Source organism: Takifugu flavidus, chromosome 11 (assembly GCF_003711565.1).
Source record: "Takifugu flavidus isolate HTHZ2018 chromosome 11, ASM371156v2, whole genome shotgun sequence".
NCBI classification, from domain to species: Eukaryota; Metazoa; Chordata; class Actinopteri; order Tetraodontiformes; family Tetraodontidae; genus Takifugu; species Takifugu flavidus.
In genome coordinates, this window is record NC_079530.1 from 7238430 (window position 1) to 7260757 (window position 22328).

General features: G+C 44.7%; 1 protein-coding gene across 1 annotated transcript in view; it reads right to left on the bottom strand.

The window, feature by feature from the left end:
• Nucleotides 1-351: 351 nt before the first annotated feature.
• Nucleotides 352-22328, bottom strand: part of cdh11 (cadherin 11, type 2, OB-cadherin (osteoblast)) — a 60668-nt gene continuing 38691 nt past the window's right edge. Inside the window, exons 3-16 of the mRNA XM_057048383.1 lie at nucleotides 19281-19672; nucleotides 18778-18917; nucleotides 18390-18684; nucleotides 16688-16807; nucleotides 15447-15614; nucleotides 11532-11719; nucleotides 7315-7428; nucleotides 7000-7139; nucleotides 6740-6876; nucleotides 5212-5336; nucleotides 5008-5125; nucleotides 3318-3569; nucleotides 2815-2966; nucleotides 352-2740 (exon numbers count right to left, since the gene is read on the bottom strand). Of these exons, the coding sequence (XP_056904363.1) occupies nucleotides 2375-2740; nucleotides 2815-2966; nucleotides 3318-3569; nucleotides 5008-5125; nucleotides 5212-5336; nucleotides 6740-6876; nucleotides 7000-7139; nucleotides 7315-7428; nucleotides 11532-11719; nucleotides 15447-15614; nucleotides 16688-16807; nucleotides 18390-18684; nucleotides 18778-18917; nucleotides 19281-19425 (2460 nt within the window). The 5' untranslated portion in view covers nucleotides 19426-19672 and the 3' untranslated portion in view covers nucleotides 352-2374. The remainder of the gene's footprint in view (nucleotides 2741-2814; nucleotides 2967-3317; nucleotides 3570-5007; nucleotides 5126-5211; nucleotides 5337-6739; nucleotides 6877-6999; nucleotides 7140-7314; nucleotides 7429-11531; nucleotides 11720-15446; nucleotides 15615-16687; nucleotides 16808-18389; nucleotides 18685-18777; nucleotides 18918-19280; nucleotides 19673-22328) is intronic.

Here is a 22328-nt window from a genome sequence, read left to right on the forward strand (position 1 = left end):
CTGATCCAAGGGGAGGAGCTACCGAGGCTAGTGGTTCTAGGGACTACAAATCCCAGCTGAACTACAGTACAATCAAATGTCATGAGGCTTTTTTCCCTCAAAGACTTTAGGGTTTAAAGGGTTATAAACTATATATATAAAAAAGCCTGGCTATATCAAATGTCTAATGATATATTATGATATATGTCTAACATATGATATATGTCTAACATTTTCCCTCCAAATATTTGTTGATTTGAATTTTAATCGATGTAGCAGCTCTAAAGGGAAACAGTATTTCACACACGTGTGTCATCTGTCAAAGTCAGTGATAAAGTCAGTCAGCCACTGAATTTCCACTCATTTGTCATATTGTTTTATAAAAAGAGAATTTATTTCAAAGTTTTTTGTTTTTTTTTTCGCTTCGGAGATTGAAGCACATAATAAAGCAACAGTACAATGTTCAGAAAATATAAGTGTGATGCTGTCATTTTTTTTATTCTTATCTTTGTAACATGTTTTTTGTTGTAATACTGGAGTATTTTGCATGTATACTAAAATAAGAACTTTTAAAATTGTACAAATCGGTACCATAAAACTCGACAGAATAAAAACGAGGCGTTCTCTCACTGCAACAAACACAGATGTTTTTCCCTCTCTAACGGGGAGAAAAACAAAGGAATGGCAAATAATGAAAGAAAAAAATGAAAAGATTGTGTTCATACAAGCAAATTCCAAATTTCATGTAGAAATCTCTGCAGTAATCAACTCGCCTGGCTGTCCAAAACACACAATCGCTCATCAGGCGCCCTGAAGGAGATTTCTTTACCGCAAAGACTCAATCATGAATCGGTTCCACTGCAGCTGCGAAAAAAAGAATACTGTCATAATAATGATAATAATAACAAAACAACCGTAATAGTCATAATAATATAATAACATTAAAAATAGATTGGTCAAAAATCTACTCAGTCTACTACTCAAACAGGATGCTCTGCTTCAGCCTTCCCGTAGATGTGACGTAGAAAACGCTCTTTTCAGATCCAATGTTTACGCTCGAAGAGCAACACGTGTTGATGCAACAGATGTTGCCGCCAACAGAGCTGGTATCGTTAAAAAAAACCCAAAATCGCACACTTTCCTAGTCTACATTTACAGCGTTGGCAGAAACGGCTCATCCTAGATGAAGAGTGCACAAGGTGCAAGTTGGCGCCTCAAAGTGACACAGCACATGTCTGCACGTTGCTCTGTACATACCTACATACGTGATAATCTGCTTTCTGAGTATACTTTTCAAATTACAAATAAAAAGAGGAAACAAAAAGGAGACAAAAAAGGAGAATGCACGGCGTTGCAAGAGTGTCCATAAAGATTAAGGCGATTTTTCGAGCTCACAGGTCTTTTACTTGTTGTGATTGATCATCATGGATGGACTCTGAATGAGTGACCATTCATTGGTATGGGAAGCGATCGCTTGATGGGAGGAATCGGGGGAACCAGAACGTAGTTGGGGGTTGATTTCTCTCTTTTTTTTTTTACAAGAAAATGAACACAGAACCATTTAAAGTTTTGTTTTGTGTTTTTCTTTTTATAAAAAAAACTGAATCCACTTTGAGTCTTGTTTCTTTTTGGGGTAAAGGAGGAAACACAGTAATTTGTGTAGCGTTTAGACAGACACGCCTCATCAGTGTGTAGCTACTGAAGCTAGTGGTCTCTGTTGTTGCTGTATTTACCCCTGGAGTTGCTGTTTATTTATTGTAAGGCCACCATACTGTGAAGACGCTCACAACGTCTTCACAGTATCAACAACTCGGAGTCTGTCGCGCTATCGTAACCACCTCAGCACACACACACCACCTTCTCCTTCAGGTGGAGCCCACATTGCTGTTTAATTTCTCACATTATTTCATTTCTTCCTTAAAAATTTCTTCCTTTTCCTCGCACAAACTTTAAACGGGACTCTTCCTTGAGAAAAATGTGAATCCAGTCCAGAGAAGTGTGTTGAACCTCTACGCATCTAAACATTTAGCTAAAACGATTTGTTCTGACCACATAGCAACAATTCCCCCGTGATGTGCGTTCAAACCAACAAACTGGTGACAAAACAAATTTCCTAGCCCTCTAATGCTCAGTCTGTAGAGAGAAGAAGGTTTCGGGGGAAAGCAGGGAGTGAATTTGAGTCTTAGCGTTCATTATATGTTCATTAACAAATCATCTTGGAGGACCCGGGAGGCGCCGCTAGAGGGGGAGCCATCAATGTCCCAATAATCTGGCTTTAACTGATGGGGTTCTGGTTGGAAACATCAGGCTACTGAGGAGTTTTAATCCTCAGGTAACGAATCCTCGTGGAATCGATCTTTCGGATATCGGAGGCGTCCGCTAATGGAGATCACTGTTAACAGTCTTCACCACCATCTCCATCGTTAGCGTAGCAGTCTTTGGCCCCGTACAAATCCGCCAGCTTCTTGAACCTCGGCCCCCAGCTCTGCAGATAGTCATAATCCAAGTCAGACTCTGTTGTGACGGACTCAAGGGAACTCAACGATCCGGCCAACGATCCTCTGCCCTCGTATCCATAGATCTGAATGGAGTCGTACGGAGGGGCCGTGGGGTCACTGTCTGCCTCTGCGATTCGAGTCTTAATGAAGTCATCAACATCGACGCTGTTGGCCGCGGGGCGGCCGCTGCCGGGCCTCATAGGATACTGGAACTCTGGTTTCATGTCCTTCCTAGGCAGGAAACCGTTGGCGCCGTCTGGATTCTGAAAAATCCGAATCTCAGTTCAGCAGTTCAGACACGACAACGGGGCGCCGAGAGGGGCGGCTCTTTTCATACCTGCAGCGTAGCAATATCGAAGGCCTCGGTGTCCTCTTCGCCACCTCCCTCGTCATCGTAAGTGATAATGTTCTCCCGGATGTCCTCCTCTTCAAACACTATCAAAGGCTCCTTCTTCTGACGCCGCAGAGCGACAAACAACACCACGATGGCTGCCAAAGAGAAGCACGGCGCTATGTTATAGAAGTCTCTTTGAAAAAAGGGGATTTCAAGCGTGACATAATTAGTACTGTGGGATATTAATGTAATTAGGCCTTGGATAGTTTAATCAATTTCATTGTTGTGTTGCCCGTTGCGCACACATGACACTTAATTGCAGTTGGATATCAACATGTCGTTCTTCAACAAGGTTGTAAGCGCCAGACACAGCGTGTACTACGACTACTACTACTAAATCTTTACACTTTAGCTTCTCTTCTCTTCATTCATTGGTGCATTTTCTGCTCACCACAGAGACAAATACAGCCCAAGCGGCAAGAACATCCCAAAGATGAGCTCCTTACCCAACAGAATAACGATACACGCCAATATGGCTATCAGAGCCCCCGTGCTGAGTCCGGCCGGCAGGACGTAGGGCTCCACGTTGCAGGACAGGATGGTGTTTTTAGTGTCACAGGAGCAGACTCGGATGGTCAGGGTGTTGGTGCTGCTCATGGCGGGTAAGCCGTTGTCGTTTATTTCAATGGGAAGATGGTAAATATCTTGCGTCAGGCGGCTGAATCCTTTCCGGAGCACAACGACGCTGGCCGTGCTGTCTGCAGATGGGGACCAAAGCATGGTGCTCAGTAGATGGAAAAAGTGGATCTATAATAAACATTTAAAGTTCCTCGCAATAGGTGAACTAGGTAAATGTTTAGAGCCACCAAAGCTCAGCCTCATCTGAGGAGAATTCAACGGTATTGTTGCTATCTTGTGGATTTATTACATCCTTTATACGCTTCAAAATAGCAATGATAAGCTGTGGCTGTTGTTTCTGTGACATGATGAGGTCAGATTCGTCGCACTGACGCACGTTGAGCGACGTAGCAGGCCGCAGGCATGATGGGAATGACTGACAGCTACCGCCATCATTCGGGTGACCCAGAATATTAAACAAAAATACAGAAATTGAAAAAGAAGTTAGCGGAGTGATGCGGGAGAATGGAAGAAAAAGAAAATGGAGGATGAAAAACGGTCCAAAGATAAAGGTTAAGGCATTTGTTTGTGACGTGGGCTCGCTAGGTGGAGGTGAAACGCCATTCTTGTTTAGCGAGATTGTTTATTTGTCCTGCTTGCCGGAGATACTGCTGGGTTTATTATTTTTCAGCATTATCACTGCTTCATTCCTGTCGCCTGCACGGACATACGCACACAATGTAATCAACAGACCGACAATGTGCACGGACATAAGCCAATGAGGTGTGACTGGATGACATTAAATTTCCGTTAAATAGAGGGTGTTTTCATCAGTTGAGTAGGAAATGTAATCAAAAGCTGTTGTTACTTCTGTTGTGACACGCTCTGTTCCGGCAACCAGGGAGAAAACGGTGCTGGTTTATTGTTACGAAGGCTTTGTTCCAGAATGGACGAGGCTTTATCATCCAGCAAAAGTTGCATTTTTTGAAACTCCGTCAGAGCAGAAGAGAAAAACTCCGATATCGAAATGATGCACAGTGAATAAAAATCTGACTGCTAAGAGAGCTGCTAGCACGCGGGCAGCCTTTCTTTTCCTCTTGTATTTCTATGTATTTAATGTCCATTCTGTGAGTTTTCCATCAGGACCAGCATGTCCCTCAGATCTCCCCCTGTTCACCATATAAGACTCAGCCTGCTACAGCTCCTATTTTCAAAGCTTGTGGTTCCAGAATTCTTATCCTCGCTCTTTGCTTCTCGCCTCCATTCTTTAAAATCCCTTCCTTTCACTTCCCTCACAGCAATCTCAACGCTTAATTCAATCAGCGGGCCCCCAAAGAAATATGTACAGACGGACGGAGACCCCACTGCAATTAATACAGCCCGCAGGACGCGTGTGCATTTGTGTGTGAGAGATTCAGAGCACCTGCTGCTCTCCACGAGTGTTGCGAGTCTCCATCTGGTCACGCTTTGATCTAATCTTGGAAAAAGGAGGAAGACGCCGAGAGCGGCGCCGCAGAACGAGGAATATTCTGCAAGAGTGATGCGTCAAAAGCCCAAAATACGAATCGAATGGTTTACCTCTATTGTCTTTGATGGAGAAGTTGTGGTTGTGGGCAACTTCTGGAGCAAGGCTGAATGTGAAGTGCTGCCTGTGGCCCATCTCATCTTTGTCCACCGCCGAAATCGTTTGAATGCTCTAAATCACAGGTGCGAAAACATCTTCCATCAGTAACAGGAACATCCAATCTCCTCTAAATTCCCACTTTGACGTGCAAACCCTACCTTTCCCGGAATGGCAGACTCGCACATGAACACCTCATTGTTGTTGTTCGCCAACTCTGGGGGGTTGTCGTTCACGTCTTTGACTCTGATGTTGACCCGAACTTTGGTGTCTTGGTGATGGCCGCCTACACGCAGACACACAGGAGCTAACCGTCAGATTCAGCTGCGCATTTCACTTACACTGAAAGCAGATTTTTGTTTGTGCTTGAATATGCCTGCGCTTGTCTGTCTTCATCTTCACCCCCACATCTAACGATGAATAATTCCCAGCAAGGTTACCTGTCAATCAGAGCCTCTCAGGCGACGAGACTAATGCCAGATATATATGTGATACATACGGCAACACTGAACCTGAGATGCTCCTACAACATCGACATGAGCAAAGAAGTGCTGAAAGATAAAAGGTTTTTTTTTGTTTGCACACACTTTTGAAAATCTATTTCTACAATGCCTTGCATATTTGTAATTCTAGTCAGTATGATTTTTCCCTCTACCCTGTTATTACAAGCCATTCATTTAGCTTCCCAGAGCCTGTGAGCGGTTAGCGTAGCCTACAGTGGTCCTAGGTTTGTGGGCGGCGAGCTGGTTTCCATCTGGCCGTCTGGCGTCTAGGACACCACAGGGAAACCACACTGCGCTCTCTTAGTTGGAGCCCCAACCACAGAATCCTAGGGTGGGGCCAATGTGGCTTGCTAGCAGCAGTGTTTTTCAGGATGAATCAGGAGAGAGAAAGCTCAAGAGAGCCTGTGGGCTAGCAAACATTTTTTTCTCCCCTCGCTTCAATTTATTTATTTTTTACCCCTGTATCATTACCAAGAGTGTTTGTGATGGAGATGGAAGATGGAAGTGGTGTTTAAATTGCTTTTACTTTAGTTTTTCACTTATCTGACTATCTTTTTTGTGTCTGAAGAACCGCCGCTGGTGGAATTGAATTTATTTAGTGAGGGGGAAAAAATCCCCCTGCTTAAATTAACTGCTAGAATCGGTAGTGAAATTTACCTCAAAAGATTTACAGTTATTTTATTTTCTATTTCTTTGAATCAGTAAATGACAGCAAGGAGGATGTTTTTAAGCTTTATCCACTGAAAACCCATGTCTACATCAACCAGTCGACCACACATCAGCCAAGGACATTAGCTGATAACTAGCTAAATAACTGTGCGTCTTACACTGCAGACAGTCCTTCTGGCTGCGATGCTTCCATCTGTTCATCCATCTTTACATGTAGTCTCTGCATCTTACAGTTCATCATTTTTGGCAAAACCCAGCAAGATCAAATGCTGACAGTTTGTAGTTTAACTCCTCGCAAGAAGTGGCTGAAAATAAATTAGCAGCGACAGTGCGGCGGCTGTTTTGTCACTTTTCACTTTACGTAATAGGTCTGAGCGTGGAAGCGAGACCATAATGAGTCACAAACGTTGTTTTGATGTTGTGAGGGCCCACGCATGTCAGATCCAGTCCCAATTCCCCTCAAATGTTGGAAGTGCTTGATGTGTGCCGTCGCCTCTGCAAGAAAGTTTGCGCGTACCGATCTCTGTGGCTGACACAGATATGTTATGCCAGGCCTGCGTCTCTCTGTCCAGTGGTTTCGCCGTGGTGATCAATCCATCTTCTGAGTTGATGCTAAAGAACCGCTCTATATCTGTGTACTGAGGGATCATGTACCTGTCAGGACAACAAGCACGCGTTGAACCTCGAATTCTGAAGAGTTATTTGTCACAAAAAGAGCCGAAAAACATGTACACAAGTAGGCAAGTGGATTGTTCTCGCTTCCTATGCTCTTGTTACCTTATGGGGTTGACGGCAACGTCTGTGTCCTTGGCGTGGACTCTTCCCACAACAGTTCCTGCAGGTGCGTTTTCCTCTACCTCAAACGTGTAACTGGGAGCCATGAACACCGGAGGCTCGTCCGCATCCTCCACGGAGATCTACAGACACGCAAATACCTTCATTTCCTCAAACACCACTGGGATATTTATCTTGTTGCACGCACTCAAACAAACAAAATCTGTTCCGAGTGCTGTCATGCATAAATCTACACTCTTCAAGTTGTAGCACGCAGAGGGTTTGGTAGGTTTTCCAGGCATATTTTACTGTGTGTACCTTTATTGTAGCTTCATCCTTATAGGGCCCCCAAGCAAGGAACCGTGGGTCAATGTGGGGGTTCGATCCCTCCACCTTCAACGTGTACAACCGTTTATTCTCATAGTCCACATGCTGAGGGTGTGAGAAAGAGAGAGGGAGAGAGACATAATCACGTTACTGAAAAGGAAAAAAAACATGTTCTTTTAAAAAAAAAAAAGTAAACTGTAAACACATATTCAAAGAGGTTTTATCCTGATTTTGTGGAATGACTGACAGGCTTAAGAAAATACCCAATGGCTTTGTGGGGGTCAGACCTGTTCCCTGATCCACTGCTAGGGGGAGCTGTTGCTACATGAATGACAACAAGCTCATTATCGCTGTATTGAAAGGTGGAGTCCACGAAGATTACAATGCAGTGAAACAAGGAAGTAGCCCTGTTGAGTCTTACCTCAAGACATTCTAAACCACGCGATATTACACAATTTCACGAGTATTGTGGGACCACAATGAATCATGGATGAGACATTTGGATGTTTTCTGCAGGGCCATTTTCATCAACACACGAAAAACAATTCTGCACTGGTTTTAATGAGCACGGATGAGGTCTGGGAGTTTGGGACACTGCGCCATAAAAGGAGCGGAAAGTGTTTGGGGGTCACAAGGTAGAGATGAAATGAAGTCCCACGCGGCAACGATTAATGCCCCAACAGCACTGCTGCCTTTCTTTTATTTCCTGCTTTTGTTTTACAGCTTTTATAATGAAGACAGATACGATAAGAACGCATTTAAAAAACTAAAAAGGGCTATCAATGTCACTGCAAGGCCACTGTAAAAACGCTGAGATCGAATTCACTGTATTGAGCTCAGCTTAAATTCACTTACTATATATTGAGAGAGAAGCCAGTGACTTTTAATGGCCTTGATATTGAATCAACGTCAGTGTGGGCGCGCAGGTGCAACATTCAGACCCAGGAAGCATCGCACCCTCTCCTCCTGTCACAATCTGTGGCTCAGCACTTTCAAAGAAGCGACCTTCAGCTAAACGGTGGTTATATCTGACAAATCATCCCCTTTTTCCATTCTCATGCAGTAACACTGTGCTCCTGTGGGAGTGACTTTTGAGTCAACAAATGTGTTGGCATTCATTTCAGGAAAGTTAAATACCCAGGAGATGTTCTCTTCTGTGATTATGGGAACTCGTGTGTTACTAGCGGCACTTGGCTGCTTCGCTTGCACTCCTGTCTTGTTCTTTTGGGCAACAGTGATGTATTTTTAAACCAGATAATGGTTATCTAACTCCACCATTGTTCTTCCGCCATGTTGGGGATATGTTAGACTAAAGTCTGGAGAGAGGTCTGATCTTTTCAGTCCGGATGTGACCACTTGGTAAAATCTCTGTGGGAAGGAGGCTGGACTCCTAAGTTCAGGAATGGATCAGTTAACTGCTGTCAAGTCATAAGACATGGCGATCGGGTTACCAAAATAGCTGCAGCTATGATCGGATGACACGCTGTCACTCTCTTGCCAAGTAATGACGCAACGTCAGTTTCCCGAGGCTCCAAAGAGCGATGCAACAGATCTTCTCTTGCATCGCTTTTCGCTAAGTTCATATCGCCTGACGTCCTTATGGCGTTGAATGTTGCGGGACACAGTCGTGGTTATGGTCGGGGCTAAAATAAAAGTCCCAGTTTCTTCCTCATGGAAGAAGCTGGGACTGTTACTGTGCCGTATCCACATTCATCGTCTGTAAGTGAGGTGTGACCTCATGCAATACAACGAGTTTTATTATCTGACAGGCGAAGACCTAAATGGAAGCCATCGCGTTAGCATGAAGCGAGCTGCTTTGCTTTGGATGGACCCTGATGCAACGGCTTCATTTGCGAGTGAAAGCGGATCGCTCCACGCTTACTCATTTCCACTTGCATCCAGCAACTAATGAATTGATGATAGGCACAACGCTAATAGGATAGATGTGACCCAGTTCTTTAATTCCCCTCTTCTTTGCATGCTCTCTGTCTCCTTTGCCTCCTCCGTCCTTCCGCGAATGCTCGTCACTCTCTGCCTTTTTGTGGAGCGGCGAGAGATAATGATATTCACAATAATGCCTTTCCCTCCGACGCACTCACGCAGCTCCTTAATATGCTGCGGACTGCTTTCGTCAGGACATAGTTGAAAGAGAATAGCTGATTAAAGCGAGTCCCTATGCGTGCGTGCGGGTGTGGGAGAATAGAGATTAGTGGAGGCTACTCCCACTGCTGATTTGAAAGCGCGCTGAGGTGTTAGGTTCGACGTGTTCTTCTGTGTACGAACGAGCGTGCGCCTGCTGGGAGCCGGGGGTCGTGATTTCCCTGGAGAGGCATCAAGACGCAGACTTCACACATACCGATACGTTTACACGCATTATAAGATTGAGACAAACGCAAATGCGACTCAAGCGTCTCTCGACTGTTCACACGGCCAAACGCTAGCACTTCAAATCAGCGTTGGACTGCTAAAGGCAGGGATCCGAGGGATCGTTAAGCGGCAGCTAGTGGATTTAATCAAGGGTATCCCACTTTTCATCAAATCAAAATATCCTCAAACTATTAATTTCCGCACATCTAATCAGGCAATGTCAAGTGTAAATCCAACAGAACTGGTGCTGAATGGGGAGAAGTTTGTCTATAAAACCGTGAACTGTTGGCTCCCTGAAGCTTCCAGACACGCTGGTGCATCGATGAGCTTTATCTATTGGCCGTCAACTCTGCTGTTGTTGATTATATGGATTTATACTTTAATCGTGCCAATAATAAGTCTGTTTACCCCAGGACTCACCCGGGTTCTGTCCCACATTCCGGGTTCCACTTTTAACGTTACCTGATCTGTTTGTTTAGCTGCTATGCTCCAGGGCCCACAAATTGCATTTGTTGAAAGCAAAGCAAAGTCATTCACCCTTTCACCGGCCAGCCCTGAGTGGGAAGAGAGGCGCTAAACCTGGTAGTCTTAACACCATGCTGCAGCGCCATGCGCCAAAGGAATCCTTCATGCAGCCGGTTGTGGGAAAAATAGCATGAAACAGACTCGTATCGATTGAATCAGACAAAGATTTTCCCACAGCATCAGTAAAAACAGCAGCGGGTTAAAGCTGGCCGCTCTTCAGAGCAACGGCATCGCTCTCTGCGAAGCAACTTCAGCTTGCCACAGAATTCATCTTACTTTCAACCGCTTACTGTAATTACTGTACATTTGAACGCAAAGCCTTTTACCGAACAAAGCAAATGGTTTGGGAAAAAAAAGAATGTACAGTAAGCGTCTTTAGCTGTGGGCCAAAGTCCTGCCAAATCGAGAGTGCGGTGATTTGTAATGTCAAAAGATGGAAAGTAAAAGGGTCATTTTTCGGTTTTATTTTCATGTCCCTGCTCTTATTGCCAACTTGAGTGTGAACATCATTATTTTTTAATTGCAGACACCTGACAGCAGGATGTCCTGTTGGGCATAGCAGGACACTAAAGCTCACTGGTGGTTTGAGCTCATAATCTCAACCTGCAGCTACATATACAGCACAAAACTCTATGTGTGTGTGTGCATGTGTGTGTGCGTGTGTGTGTGCGTGTGTGTGTGTGTGTGTGTGGGAGAGGTGCGATTCTGCTCGTGTGTTTGTATTTGAGACAATAACAGCCCATATGTGTGTGAGAGGGGACGTAATTGTGTGTGCTGAGCTGGCTCACTGAACGCTTCAGTTATTGTGCGCGTGTGCACGTGTGTCGCGGCGACAGTGCAGAAGATGAGCACAGCGGCCAAGCCAAGCATGAAAGTTAATGCACTCTCACTGACAACCGTGGAAGTCAGTGTTCACATAAGGCATAATAAGGATCTGTGAGGGTCGTCAGCGAAGGCAACGCGGCAGAACCTCCCCTTTGCTGCCCGGTAACGTCAGCAGTACTCCTCGGGTTCGTCAGCCCCCGCTCTGCTGAAGTGCGGGCCGGTCAGTTCTGACATTAACCCTCTTTGTTCGGAGGAAAAGTGAAGCCTACGTAACATTTCTGCGCCGGTAAAGTGGAAGAAAATGGCCGACACAATAAGAACAGGTAAATGTAAGAAACATAACAGGCAACACATGACAAAAGTGGCTGAGAAAAGGCTGTTTAGGGATCTGGACAGTTGAAATCACAGCAAGCCTGGATACATCTTGCTTTATTTTTTTGCTGGAAACAGTTATTTCTGGTAAAGCTTGAAAATAATCTTTCATTCCCCACCTTCTTCAGTTTGATGATGGCCTCTTTGGTCTCGGAGTCTGTGCTCAGTTCAAACACGCCCATTCCATCTCCATCCACGAAGCGGTAGTTCACTTGTCCGTTTTCTCCGAGGTCGGGGTCTTTGGCCATCAGTCTGCCCACCTCCTCACCCGGCACTTTGTCCTCCGACACGGACATCTGATACACAGCTAAGTATGTGTGTGTGTTTGGGGGGGGGGGGGGACAAAAAAAGTTTCAAGCTTTAGTTTCACTGCTTTTAAATTCAACACAGGTCTTGAGAGAATTTGGGACTGCTTGCTGTTTACTACCCGAGTCAGGGTCAGTTTTGGAGGGCAGGGAGGATTAACATGAATTATACCATCTGTCTTTATGACCCAGAGGGTCTTCATGAGACCCAAAGCATATTAATCTCTCCTATAGTGTCAGGTATGAGTGTATCTGACAGAGTCGACACCTGGCTGGTAGAAAGAGAGCAGGAGGACCATATGTCGACTCTATTCCCTTTTCTCCTCTTCTCTCTCTTGGTTTGTCATTCCTTCTGCTCTCACCTGTTACAAGCATTCGATTTTTACACAATCATGCTGCTGATTAAAAAAAACCCACAAAGTGGTCGAACTCGGGGTTTCTGCTGGTTCCTGACATAACTTTTATCAGCCCGTGATTCCTGCATGTGTATTTCTTCTCTGCCCCTCCATTCACAAGAATAAGCGGATCAGTTTGTCTTGTAAATTATTAGCATGTTTATCACGCCCGCCCAGGTGTTGCATCCCTGCTAAATCTTGAAATTAATCTGGCCATGAAAGTGAAAGAGGAGAGCAGCCCTCTAGGCCCCCTAACTCGTTCCACGCTGCCTTCAAACACGTCCCACCTCCTCGTTCTTCTCAATTTCTAGCCTTGATTTTCAAAATCATTGAGAGATGAGATGTTTTGATGAGCCCTCGCTGCCTCTCATTTACTTTCCCTTCACAAGCGTCATCTCGCCGCTCCTCTTCACTCTGCCCTGCTTCCCTCATCTCCTCCTCCTCCTCCTGCTCTCTTCTTTCTGCCCGTTCTGCCTCAAAGCTCATTTCATTCCTGCCCCCCTCCTTTGCCCTCTCCCTCCCTCTCCTCTGCTGCCGTTCTATTCTTGCTTTTCCTAAGTAGCTTTACTTCAATGGCTCCTGGCAGCTGAGTTAAACGTTGCAGGACAGAACCCACAGGCGGGCGGGCGGACGGGCTGGCGTACCTGACTGCAGGCTCAAACGAGCTGCGGCACATTTTACCATCGGGGCTGATGTGAGGTTGGCCCTTAGAAGTAGGAAGCTTCTAATATATTGACGGAACCGCCAATCAAGTAACCAGACAAGGGTGTCATGGATGTGCCCTGAAATCCACCTCTCATTTGAGTTTGATGTGAAATCTTTACACTTTATTGCACAGCACAATATTCTCTATTAGGAAAACACAGTCTGTGTCCCTCAAGGGTAAAATCTATTTTTGCATGTATTTAATTCATTTTAAGCAGCAATTAATGTAAGCGTTGACGGGAGCGACTGTAATTCAAGCAGATAGAGTTCAGCTCAAGTCACAGAATCTGTCATTATTCTAATTTTATTCAAAGCTTCTCCTCGGATTCCAGAATATTCCACATCTACAGTGCAATTATATGAATGGGGTGGAATTAAATACAGTCATGCATTATTACTATTTTATATGATTTTATATTTTTGACTTTTTTCTGCCTTTGAACTGTTAAAAAACAAAGAGAAGTGTGTGTTTGCACAGCACTGTAATTCCGAGACCATCCCTCACATGTGGCCTATTAAATGTGGACTTTAGAAAAGTTTGAAAACCCAACTGCTCCTGTAGCGTCTGTGCTGTGATGGGCTTCATGGTGGCGAATGAGGGTTGCCTGATAATGAGGTGAAAAGGAGGAAACTACAGGAACACAAAGTCTGGGAGAGACGGAGGGATCCAGCCTCGCATGCGACCAGAGCTGAAAAGCTGTCGAGACACACGCAGGAAGTCATGCTGTGATATGTTCTGTCTGGTTTTTAACTCAATTGGGAACCCTTTTTACACACTGTCTGGGTTTTGTTTTGTTTTCCTCTTTGCTGAACTGATTTTCCATTTTTTTCCCCGTCTCTCTCTGCTTGCTCTCTCACTCTTGTCCACCTCTAAATATGTAATCACTGTCCTCATTCACGCCATCTGGGAGGCATTTCCTGCAGGTGTTTGCATCGCTCCTGCGTTTTAAGACGAGGGTTACCAGCAAAGAACCATATTGTTGTTAGATGCGTTGTCTTGTATCAGAGATGTAACCTGTCCTGTCTGTGCTGCCAGCCCGGGCTTGGAGAACACTTAGAATTAGCGATATTTGGCGATCAAACGTTCACCCATCCGTGGTATTTGATTTTAAAAAATGCTCCTTGCAGTTAAAGCATACAAACTCACTGACTTTGCACTTTATTGCGCAGTTAAACCAAAATCTGACAACAGAGGAAACATTTAAATATCATCACATCCGATTTTTCCAGCTTGTGCAATATTTTTCTGGCATCTAGCATTTCTGCTGATCGGGTAGATGTCAGACCTGATATCGAAAATGGTTGATAATGTTGCTGCAAACATTGCTGCTGGCAAGGTCACTGCTCTCAAAGGGTCGGAAAGGGGTTTGCGATAACCACCCTTCATTCAAAGGCTTGGTGGGTGACACTGGGCGCCATCTTCCTGCTCTGGACGTCTTGCAGAACATTTTATGTGGCTGCTTCAGCAACATTTAGAGGCTGAGGGCTCAAAGCCGTCGAAACTAACACCGAATAGGCTGTCACCCTTTTCCAGGTGTGAGATTATGTTGAACCTCTGATATTACCTCAAATGAAGCCAAGTGACCAGCTGAGCTACAAACTAACACACTGAAACCCTAAGCTGCAGTGAGTTTTTGGACTGACTGTCCTTCATTCCCTCCTTGACTTCCTCTTCCTCACTCTTCTTTATTCAGCTACTCATCCCCTCCACAGGCTTAATCCTGCTTCCTCGTCCTTTTTTCTGCCCATCCATTCCTCCAGCTAGGCTAGACTCCGCTGAATCTCTGCCAGCAGTTACTACGCTCACAGCTACAAGAGGCAAGAAAGACCAGAAACGCACAAACGTGTCAAGACAGAGGAAGTCAGAGAGGAAGAGAACAGAATGAGTTTATGATTCAAATATAGCAGCATGAAGCTCCCATGGAACTCATTTTACAGACATACATCCATCTCTGATTCAAGTTCTTTTTTTTCACATTGGTGGAGGAATGAAAAGATATTTTTATCTTTTGCTGGATCCCCATCATTCTTTCCTGATACTACGCTTTATAAAGGAGAATGAAAACCAACTTGGCCTGCACGTTCTCCAAACCATGCTCGTTATTATCAATATTGTGGCTCTTTGTATTTTATTGTGTTTCACACCCAAATACATATTTCTCTTCCTGTTTATGACAGGGTTTTCAGCAAATGAGTTATTGCCCAGATTTCTTAAAGAGACGCTTAAACTCACACCTACACACAGACACACACGTTGTGAAGGCGCACCTTGCCCGAGGACTTTGCAGGGGGGCAGCGAAGAACCTTTAATAATTGATTTCCCAAGTTATTTTTTCTGCCTCCTACAGTGAATCTCATATCCAGAGCATATTGCTTGCTATGGGCTGCACAAACACATACAGCGCATGCAAAACCATGCACATACGTGTGTGTAAATTTGCATAATCTAGAGATGTGCGCGCGTGTGGTAGGTGATGGGATGCTGCGGGATGGGAGACTGCATGTGGCGGATGCTTTAATGTCTTCCTCGCACTTTCACCTCTCGTCCCAGGAGAAGAGGGCAAACCGTTTCCAGCAGACGTTTGGGGTGAAACAAAGACGCACAAATACATTTAGTGTTTGCACTCACTCAGCGGGAACTTCGGAGGGTTGTCATTGACATCGGTGAGGGTGATCTTGACCTCTGTTGTTCCCGACAGTCCTCCCATGTGACCGCCCATGTCTTTGGCCTGGATCACCACGTTGTATTCCTGGCGAGCCTCGCGGTCCATGTTTGGCAAGGCGGTACGGATTATACCTGAATGGGCAGACGTTTTCACTGTAGATAAAACTCGACCATACATGTCAACATACATTTTATTCTGGAATACAGTTCTATACCTCCATGTTGCTTAAGATGAATGTGATGGAAATTATTCCAAAATTTCTTACTTTGCAAGGAAAAACACAATCTCCCTTCAGTCACACTACTCTAGCAGACCATGTCCAAAGTCTTTTTTCCCCTCTATTTCAAGCCCAGCTTATCTCTTCTGTCTGTTTGGTTCATCAGCAGCTTCTCCCTCCATCTCTCTTTTTATTTCCCCTCATGTCGAACTGCAGTGTCTCTGAGTCGAAGCTTTCCACTGTCATATTACCCCAAGTGTAAGTACACAGAGTGTGTGTGAGACACCATGGAAAGCTGATAATCTCCTAACCAATTAGAAATGTGAGCTATGGATTTGAGCCAGTCAAATACCAAACACTGGTTTGATTAGCTAGATTTACTATGCCCAAATCTCTCTCCTGCTCCATGCCCTAACCACTCTGTCCATGGACTCACTCCCTCTCTAAACCAATTTCCCTCTCCTCCTTTCCGCTAGCCTCCCTCTTTCTTCTTTTTGCCTTCACTCCGTGTGACCCAGCATAGCTCCATGCCTCCCTTAACCTCCCCTTCTATCCACTTCCTTATATTAATGCTAACCCAAATATTAGGCTTTGGCTGCGCCGATACCAGGCTGGATGTCCTCTGGGAAGCTTCTTTAACAGCGCTGTTCCTCCACAATTACAGTGGAAAATAGTTGCTGTTGCATGAGCCCTGCACCGGCACGAAACCAGAGTATTTTAAATCAAGGGGAGGTTGGTGAAATCGCTGCAGACAAACAGGCTTTTTTTCCCCACAAGGTCCCTCTGAGATGCAGCAGTTGGCCAACAGTTATTCCTATAAAAGTTGACGAATGAGTGTGCTGTATTAGAATTGTTCCTTTATTGGCACCTAATATCCATCCACCACAGCGAACATGGGTACATTCTTGTTAAATGGCAGTGGTATAGGAAATAATTCATGAATGTGTTCCTTTGTGCAATGTCATTTTTGCTGGCTGTGTAAATCACCTGTTTGAGATTCCACGGAGAAATACGGCTGTCCTTGGAGGATACTGTAAACCAGGCGGGCGCTGTTGCCGTATGTGGGGTCATCAGCATCTGTTGCTGTCACCTGTATCACCGAGGTATCTAAAAGCACAGACAGACGGATGGGACAGACATCAGGAAGAAGGTTTCATACTCTAGCGCCTCACAAATGTTTCAAAAAATGTTCTTGTCGTCGCAGAACATTCCTCGTGTCACCTGACTGCAACCTGCTGGAATGAAGGACCCTCACACCTGTCTCAGCTGGGAGAGCTGTCTACAGCAGGACCAATCTGTTATTTCTCTGCATTCTCACCAAAATATCCACTAGACACTGAATTTTTTTTTCCCATTGCGATGAAGACTGCGTCCCAATTTCCCCCAGTTCTGTTATATCACCTTCCCATTTACTGAACCTTGTAAAAAAAAGTCAGATAATCTGAAAATAAGACCGGTTCCCAAACTCACAAAACCTACGACGGCACAAATTTGCCAACCCTGAATCTCTGTTAACCGACCTTAACACGACAAAGCTGAGCAAAGAGGCAAAATGAATTCCATTGGCAGAAGTAGGAGATGACTTTCAGGTGTGGATCAACTACCCTGCTATGGTTTTCACATATTTACATCTCCTCTTCCCAGGTCTATTTGGATTATATAGTTTTACATTACAGAAGGTACCAATGACTCAGTTTCAAAGGAAATCGAGCATGTATGGAACATTCTGTTGTCATTCTACCATTGAGGAAACATGGAGCTAGTTAGTCAAAGCTGCCCCTTTTCCTTCTGTCCCCACTCTGTGATTGAGGGTGATGGCACCCAGAGGCCCCTCGCCGCCAGACTTCTGTATTTGGATTCCAGCTTAAGAAGTAGATGGGTGAATAAAGGCTGAATGGAACTCATTCAGGAGTCCTTTCAGAGGTTCAATCTTTTCAGAGGAGGGATTTCTCCGGCTCTGAGAGGTCCAGGCAGGAACACTGAGTGAACGGTTCATTTCGGGTCAGTCTCGATAACACGTTTAATATTTGGAAAGAAAATCTATCACGACGAGAAGCTCTAATAATGAGACTCTGAGGACCTTTTGCCTGAGCCAATCTGCTGCTAAACATTTCCTTTCTCCTGCTGCAACTCAATCCAAGTTTTTTTCTTTGCAAATATAAATCCACCAATGTAATAAAAGGCCTTTAACGTGTGACCGAGGGCTATTCGTCTGTCCACAGGTCAGATTTCAGTGACCAGTTATGTTTGAAAAGGGCTGTTAATCAAATAGTGATGAAGAACTCACCCTCATTTCAACAAATGTCCATAGATGAGTGATTTTACATGGGCAAGAGACTCTTGGGTGTTGATGTTTCTGTTTATGCGTGTAAACATGATCTCTAAAACTGAGGTCGCCCTTTTTTTGATTTTGTCAAGCTTAAATATTCAGTATTTGCTGTCGCTCACTCCTCTCATGCTCCTGAAATAGTAGTTAAGGCATCTCTGGGAGCTGCTGTTGCTATGTAACTACCATAAGCTGGCATGTTCTCAACATAACACACATCCCAAGCTCGTGTGCAAATAACATGCCTCAACAGAAAGTGTCAAACATCATCTGAAAAGGAAATAATCACCTGTAGCTGTCTTGTTTGGAGTTTTGCTTATTTTATTCTTTGTGGGATTGAATATGCTTTATTTTTGTACTCACAAACATTGGACATCTCGGGAACCCTGGCATAATACGGCCCGTGGAGGAACTCGGGAGGATTATCGTTGATGTCCTGGACCTTCACGATGAACTCTGAAGGAGGTTCTAAAGGCTTGTTGGTGTGTCTGTCCACCGCCTGGGCTGTTAAGGTGTACTGTGCCTGCTCCTCGCGGTCCAGGGTTTTCGTAGCATGGATGTTTCCCGTCTTGTCATCGATAACGAAGATGGTTCCTGCACCCTCTCCGGAAAGAATGTACTTGATATTGCCAGTGCCCGTGTCTACGTCTGAGTGGAGCTGAAAGAGCGAGATAAGAAGAGTGAGGTTTTGAGCGCTACTTTTAGTCGAGTTGCATTTTGCCGTTCGTAAAACTGGATGTGTAATACTCACCCGGCCCACCAGCACCGGATCGGGTCCAGTGTACTCCTCAATGACGAAAAACTGATTCCAGACCCAGCCTCGTTTGGACCTGTGGAGAACCTGCCCTTCCTTCCCTCCCCTCTGCCTGTGTCTGTGCAGGGACAGGTGACCTGCAAGCAGCATTGGCTTTTTTATTATTTGCTCTTCTGGGTCACTCTGTGCAAAAATGAGTTTAACATCACAGCCCAGTTTGTTTTGCAGATCCAAAAGCGGGTGTCGGTCGGGGACCTCATCAGTGGAGAGGACCACTTTTGCATTAGGGGTTGCCAGTTCAAGTCAAGCAGGGAAAAAGTGGACCATGACGGGAAATTTATCAATAACATGAGAACATCAAGGAAAATGATGGGAAAGACGGAGCAATTTATTTTATTGTAGGGCCAAACTAAAAGAAGCAGGTGTGGAGGTCATGCTGGTGTAGCATGTTCATACACACTATAATATGAGCCTGTAGCAACAGAAGACTTCAGTCATACCTGAATGTCTGTGTCTGTGGCTCCTCTGATCCAATGATCCGTTTCCTCTTCGGGTTCCTACTGCAACACCAAAGAGTGCGGAAATGCCAACCAACACCAGGAAGGCCTTCGTCAGGCCGAGGCCTCGTCGCTTGAGCATCACCATCTTGACGGATGTGAGCAGCTGTGCCCGAGGATCTGCTCTCTACTGCTGCCCTTCTCCCAGTGGAGCTCTGCTCCCACTGAGTCGATGTCTGAGTTTTCTGAACAGAATGTTGCAGGATGCTCTTCCTAATTCATTGATTTAGATTGTTGCAGACATTCGTCAAGGCCTTTTCTCGACACTGCCGTCCGTCTCCTTGTTTTTCCCTCTTCTCTGTGTGCTCGTTCCCTCTCTCCTCTGAGCAGGCAGCCTGAAAGAGAAAAAAGATGCTTGGTAGGAGAATATAATAAAAAAATCTGCTGAAGTTGCTGCGGAGCACATTTACATTCAGTTTAAAAACCTTGGCACTGCAAACACATTTATCTTAATAAAATAACACATTTTAAGCTGACAGCAGAAATACTCGTTTTATGTTATAAAGGGGTAAATCTCCGAATGCAGCTGGAGGTCAGCCTTTTTTTCCCCCAATAGCTGCTGTGTTGATTAAGACATTGTACTAATTAGTCAGACAATGCTGTCTGTTAACTCATCGGCTTTAATTCAATTAGGCCCCGAGTGGTTCTGAGTGGGAGGTGCAGCTTACGAACAGCATGTTGTTGTGTTTGTGAACTTGTTTCTAAGTAAAAGAACTGTTAACCAAAATATAATTTATGTGTCAAAGGCTGGTGTCGCTCAACCTTCCCTCTGAGTGGGTTTTCAGTTATTTCCAACACCACATTTGGTCCAGCATTTAGCTTCAGATGACTTGCACCGAAATGCTTTAATATCCTCCTTCCCGTCCCGCTGGTTCATGTTGACTGATGCATCACTTTCACACAGCTGCACCTCCATCGCCTTCATTATGGCGTCTGATACGGTCGACGGAGGATTTGGGACAGGACAGCATGCAGGTCGGCCAATTTCTGCCCCACTTAGACCTGCAGTATTTGTCATAGCAGGGCGAGACATCTGATCAGTGCCAAATTAGACCTCAAAATAATTGTACAGCCGTTAGAGCTGCAAAATCATTAAACACAAGCAGGAAGCACAAACAAAACCCTTTACAACAGTTTCTGTTTGTACTGTGTTCCTCATGTGTCCCCAATCTTAAATGTTCCTGTTGTTTGTTTATGTGCTCTGATGTTTTCTGCTGCTTGATGGCTCAGTAAACGAGAAAATTCCTTTAGGGCTCATTGGCGCCTGTTGACCAAAAGACCAGCGAACCAGGAAGTGTTGACAATTAATCCCACACTGGCTCATCATCTAGCTAATTACCCTTGAGTCGCTGATTGATGGGCATATCTGAATGTCTCCTCATCTCATAGCTATATTTAGCGAGTTAGCAATTTAGCTAAGAAAGCTAAAGAGAGGGGATGCAACAGGAAACTCTAAATAAATATTAACTCAGAATAAAAATCCTTAAACACGCTAATAGCTGATGCTGTTTTGTATTGAAGTATCAGAAAAGTTTGCTGGTGACTCTCGTCTGCTTGACCTTGTTTGGGAAGGATCTGACACCTGCTATAGCGAATCTATTAACAAGCTCTCAAACTGTCAGCCGAGTGTCAAATGAAGTGTCTTCCACATTTATCAAGTCAAAAATAAAGCATTTCCAAAATAAACCACTTTCACGGACACCCTGATACCCTGCCCTTCATTTGTTATTTGTCTGAAAACCTGTCAAGTGAAAACACATAAACAACAGTAAAAGAATGAGATAGATTGATGAGAGCATCAAGTATGGCAGCTCCGAAATCCTCTTTTAATGCGTGACTCGCTCGGGTGACAACGAGTCGACGCAGCTGACAAATGCTGCCTGCTCGAAAATTAACGGCTAAAATTAAGTTTTCCAGATGAAGCGGAGGAGCCGGTGAAGCCGGCGTTATTTACAGCCTCATCTGAACTCGGGTTCTTTAAAATAGATTCCATAGCAGGTTGCTTTTCTGCTCATTCATGTCTAATGGGAGAAAGAGCTTCACAGGAATACCAGAGAGGGAGGAGGGGGCGGGGCGGTATAAGCAACACAGAAGCAGACCGTGATAATGACTCTCTGGGGCCAGTGTGTCTTCTGGCACGGCCACTTCCTCCCTCTGGGTACTCGACTCTGGACTTGGATTCGAATCCTGAACTGCGTGGAAATGTTTGTCACAAGTTTGATTGACAGTTTTAAAAAAACAAAAAAAACACCCGTTCTCTGGGCCTCGCTGTCTGCTCTTCATAACCCTTTATACACTCATTTGAGGGAAAATAAATCAGATTTTGGAGCGGAAATACTGTCTGGTTCCCCCGATTGTGTCCTCTGGATGGCCGTCATGAACTTCAAATGTTTTACAAAGAGAACTGATGAACAGATGGTTTTACTTGCTGAAGTGCCTCCTAATACGCACTGACATACTGGGAATGAAATCAATTTTGTTATTATAAAAAAGAAAAGAAAAGAAAAGTCCAATTGGGTGAATTTAGCTGATGCTTTGGGACTGAAATCAGTACGTAGACCTTCCTTATTTTATTCCTTCCTCTCCAGCTGGGTCTCGTTATCGTCGTGGAGCTGTAAATATCTATCTAGGAACGCCTCCATAACAGGCAGCTGTTAATCAGTTGAATCAATTTCTTCTTTTTTTCCTTAAACCACAACAGGATGGAAAATCAGGATTGTTCGCCCCCCCTGTTGCCGTCTCTGAGTCAGTCTATTAAGCATGATTCAAGCATGTATGTGTGGTCCGCCTGTGTTTTGCCCTTTAGCCTCATTTCCCCGCGGATGAGCTTCGCGCTGTCAAGAGTTTTCTGCTCAAATATACCTTCTAGACTCGCCCCAATGGAACGTTAGAATTAAAACAGAAGGGAGGAAACACCCAAATACGTATTTGTCGGAATGTTTGCTTGTATGTTCACACCTTTCCATATTAGAGCACGGATTGAGGCCTCGT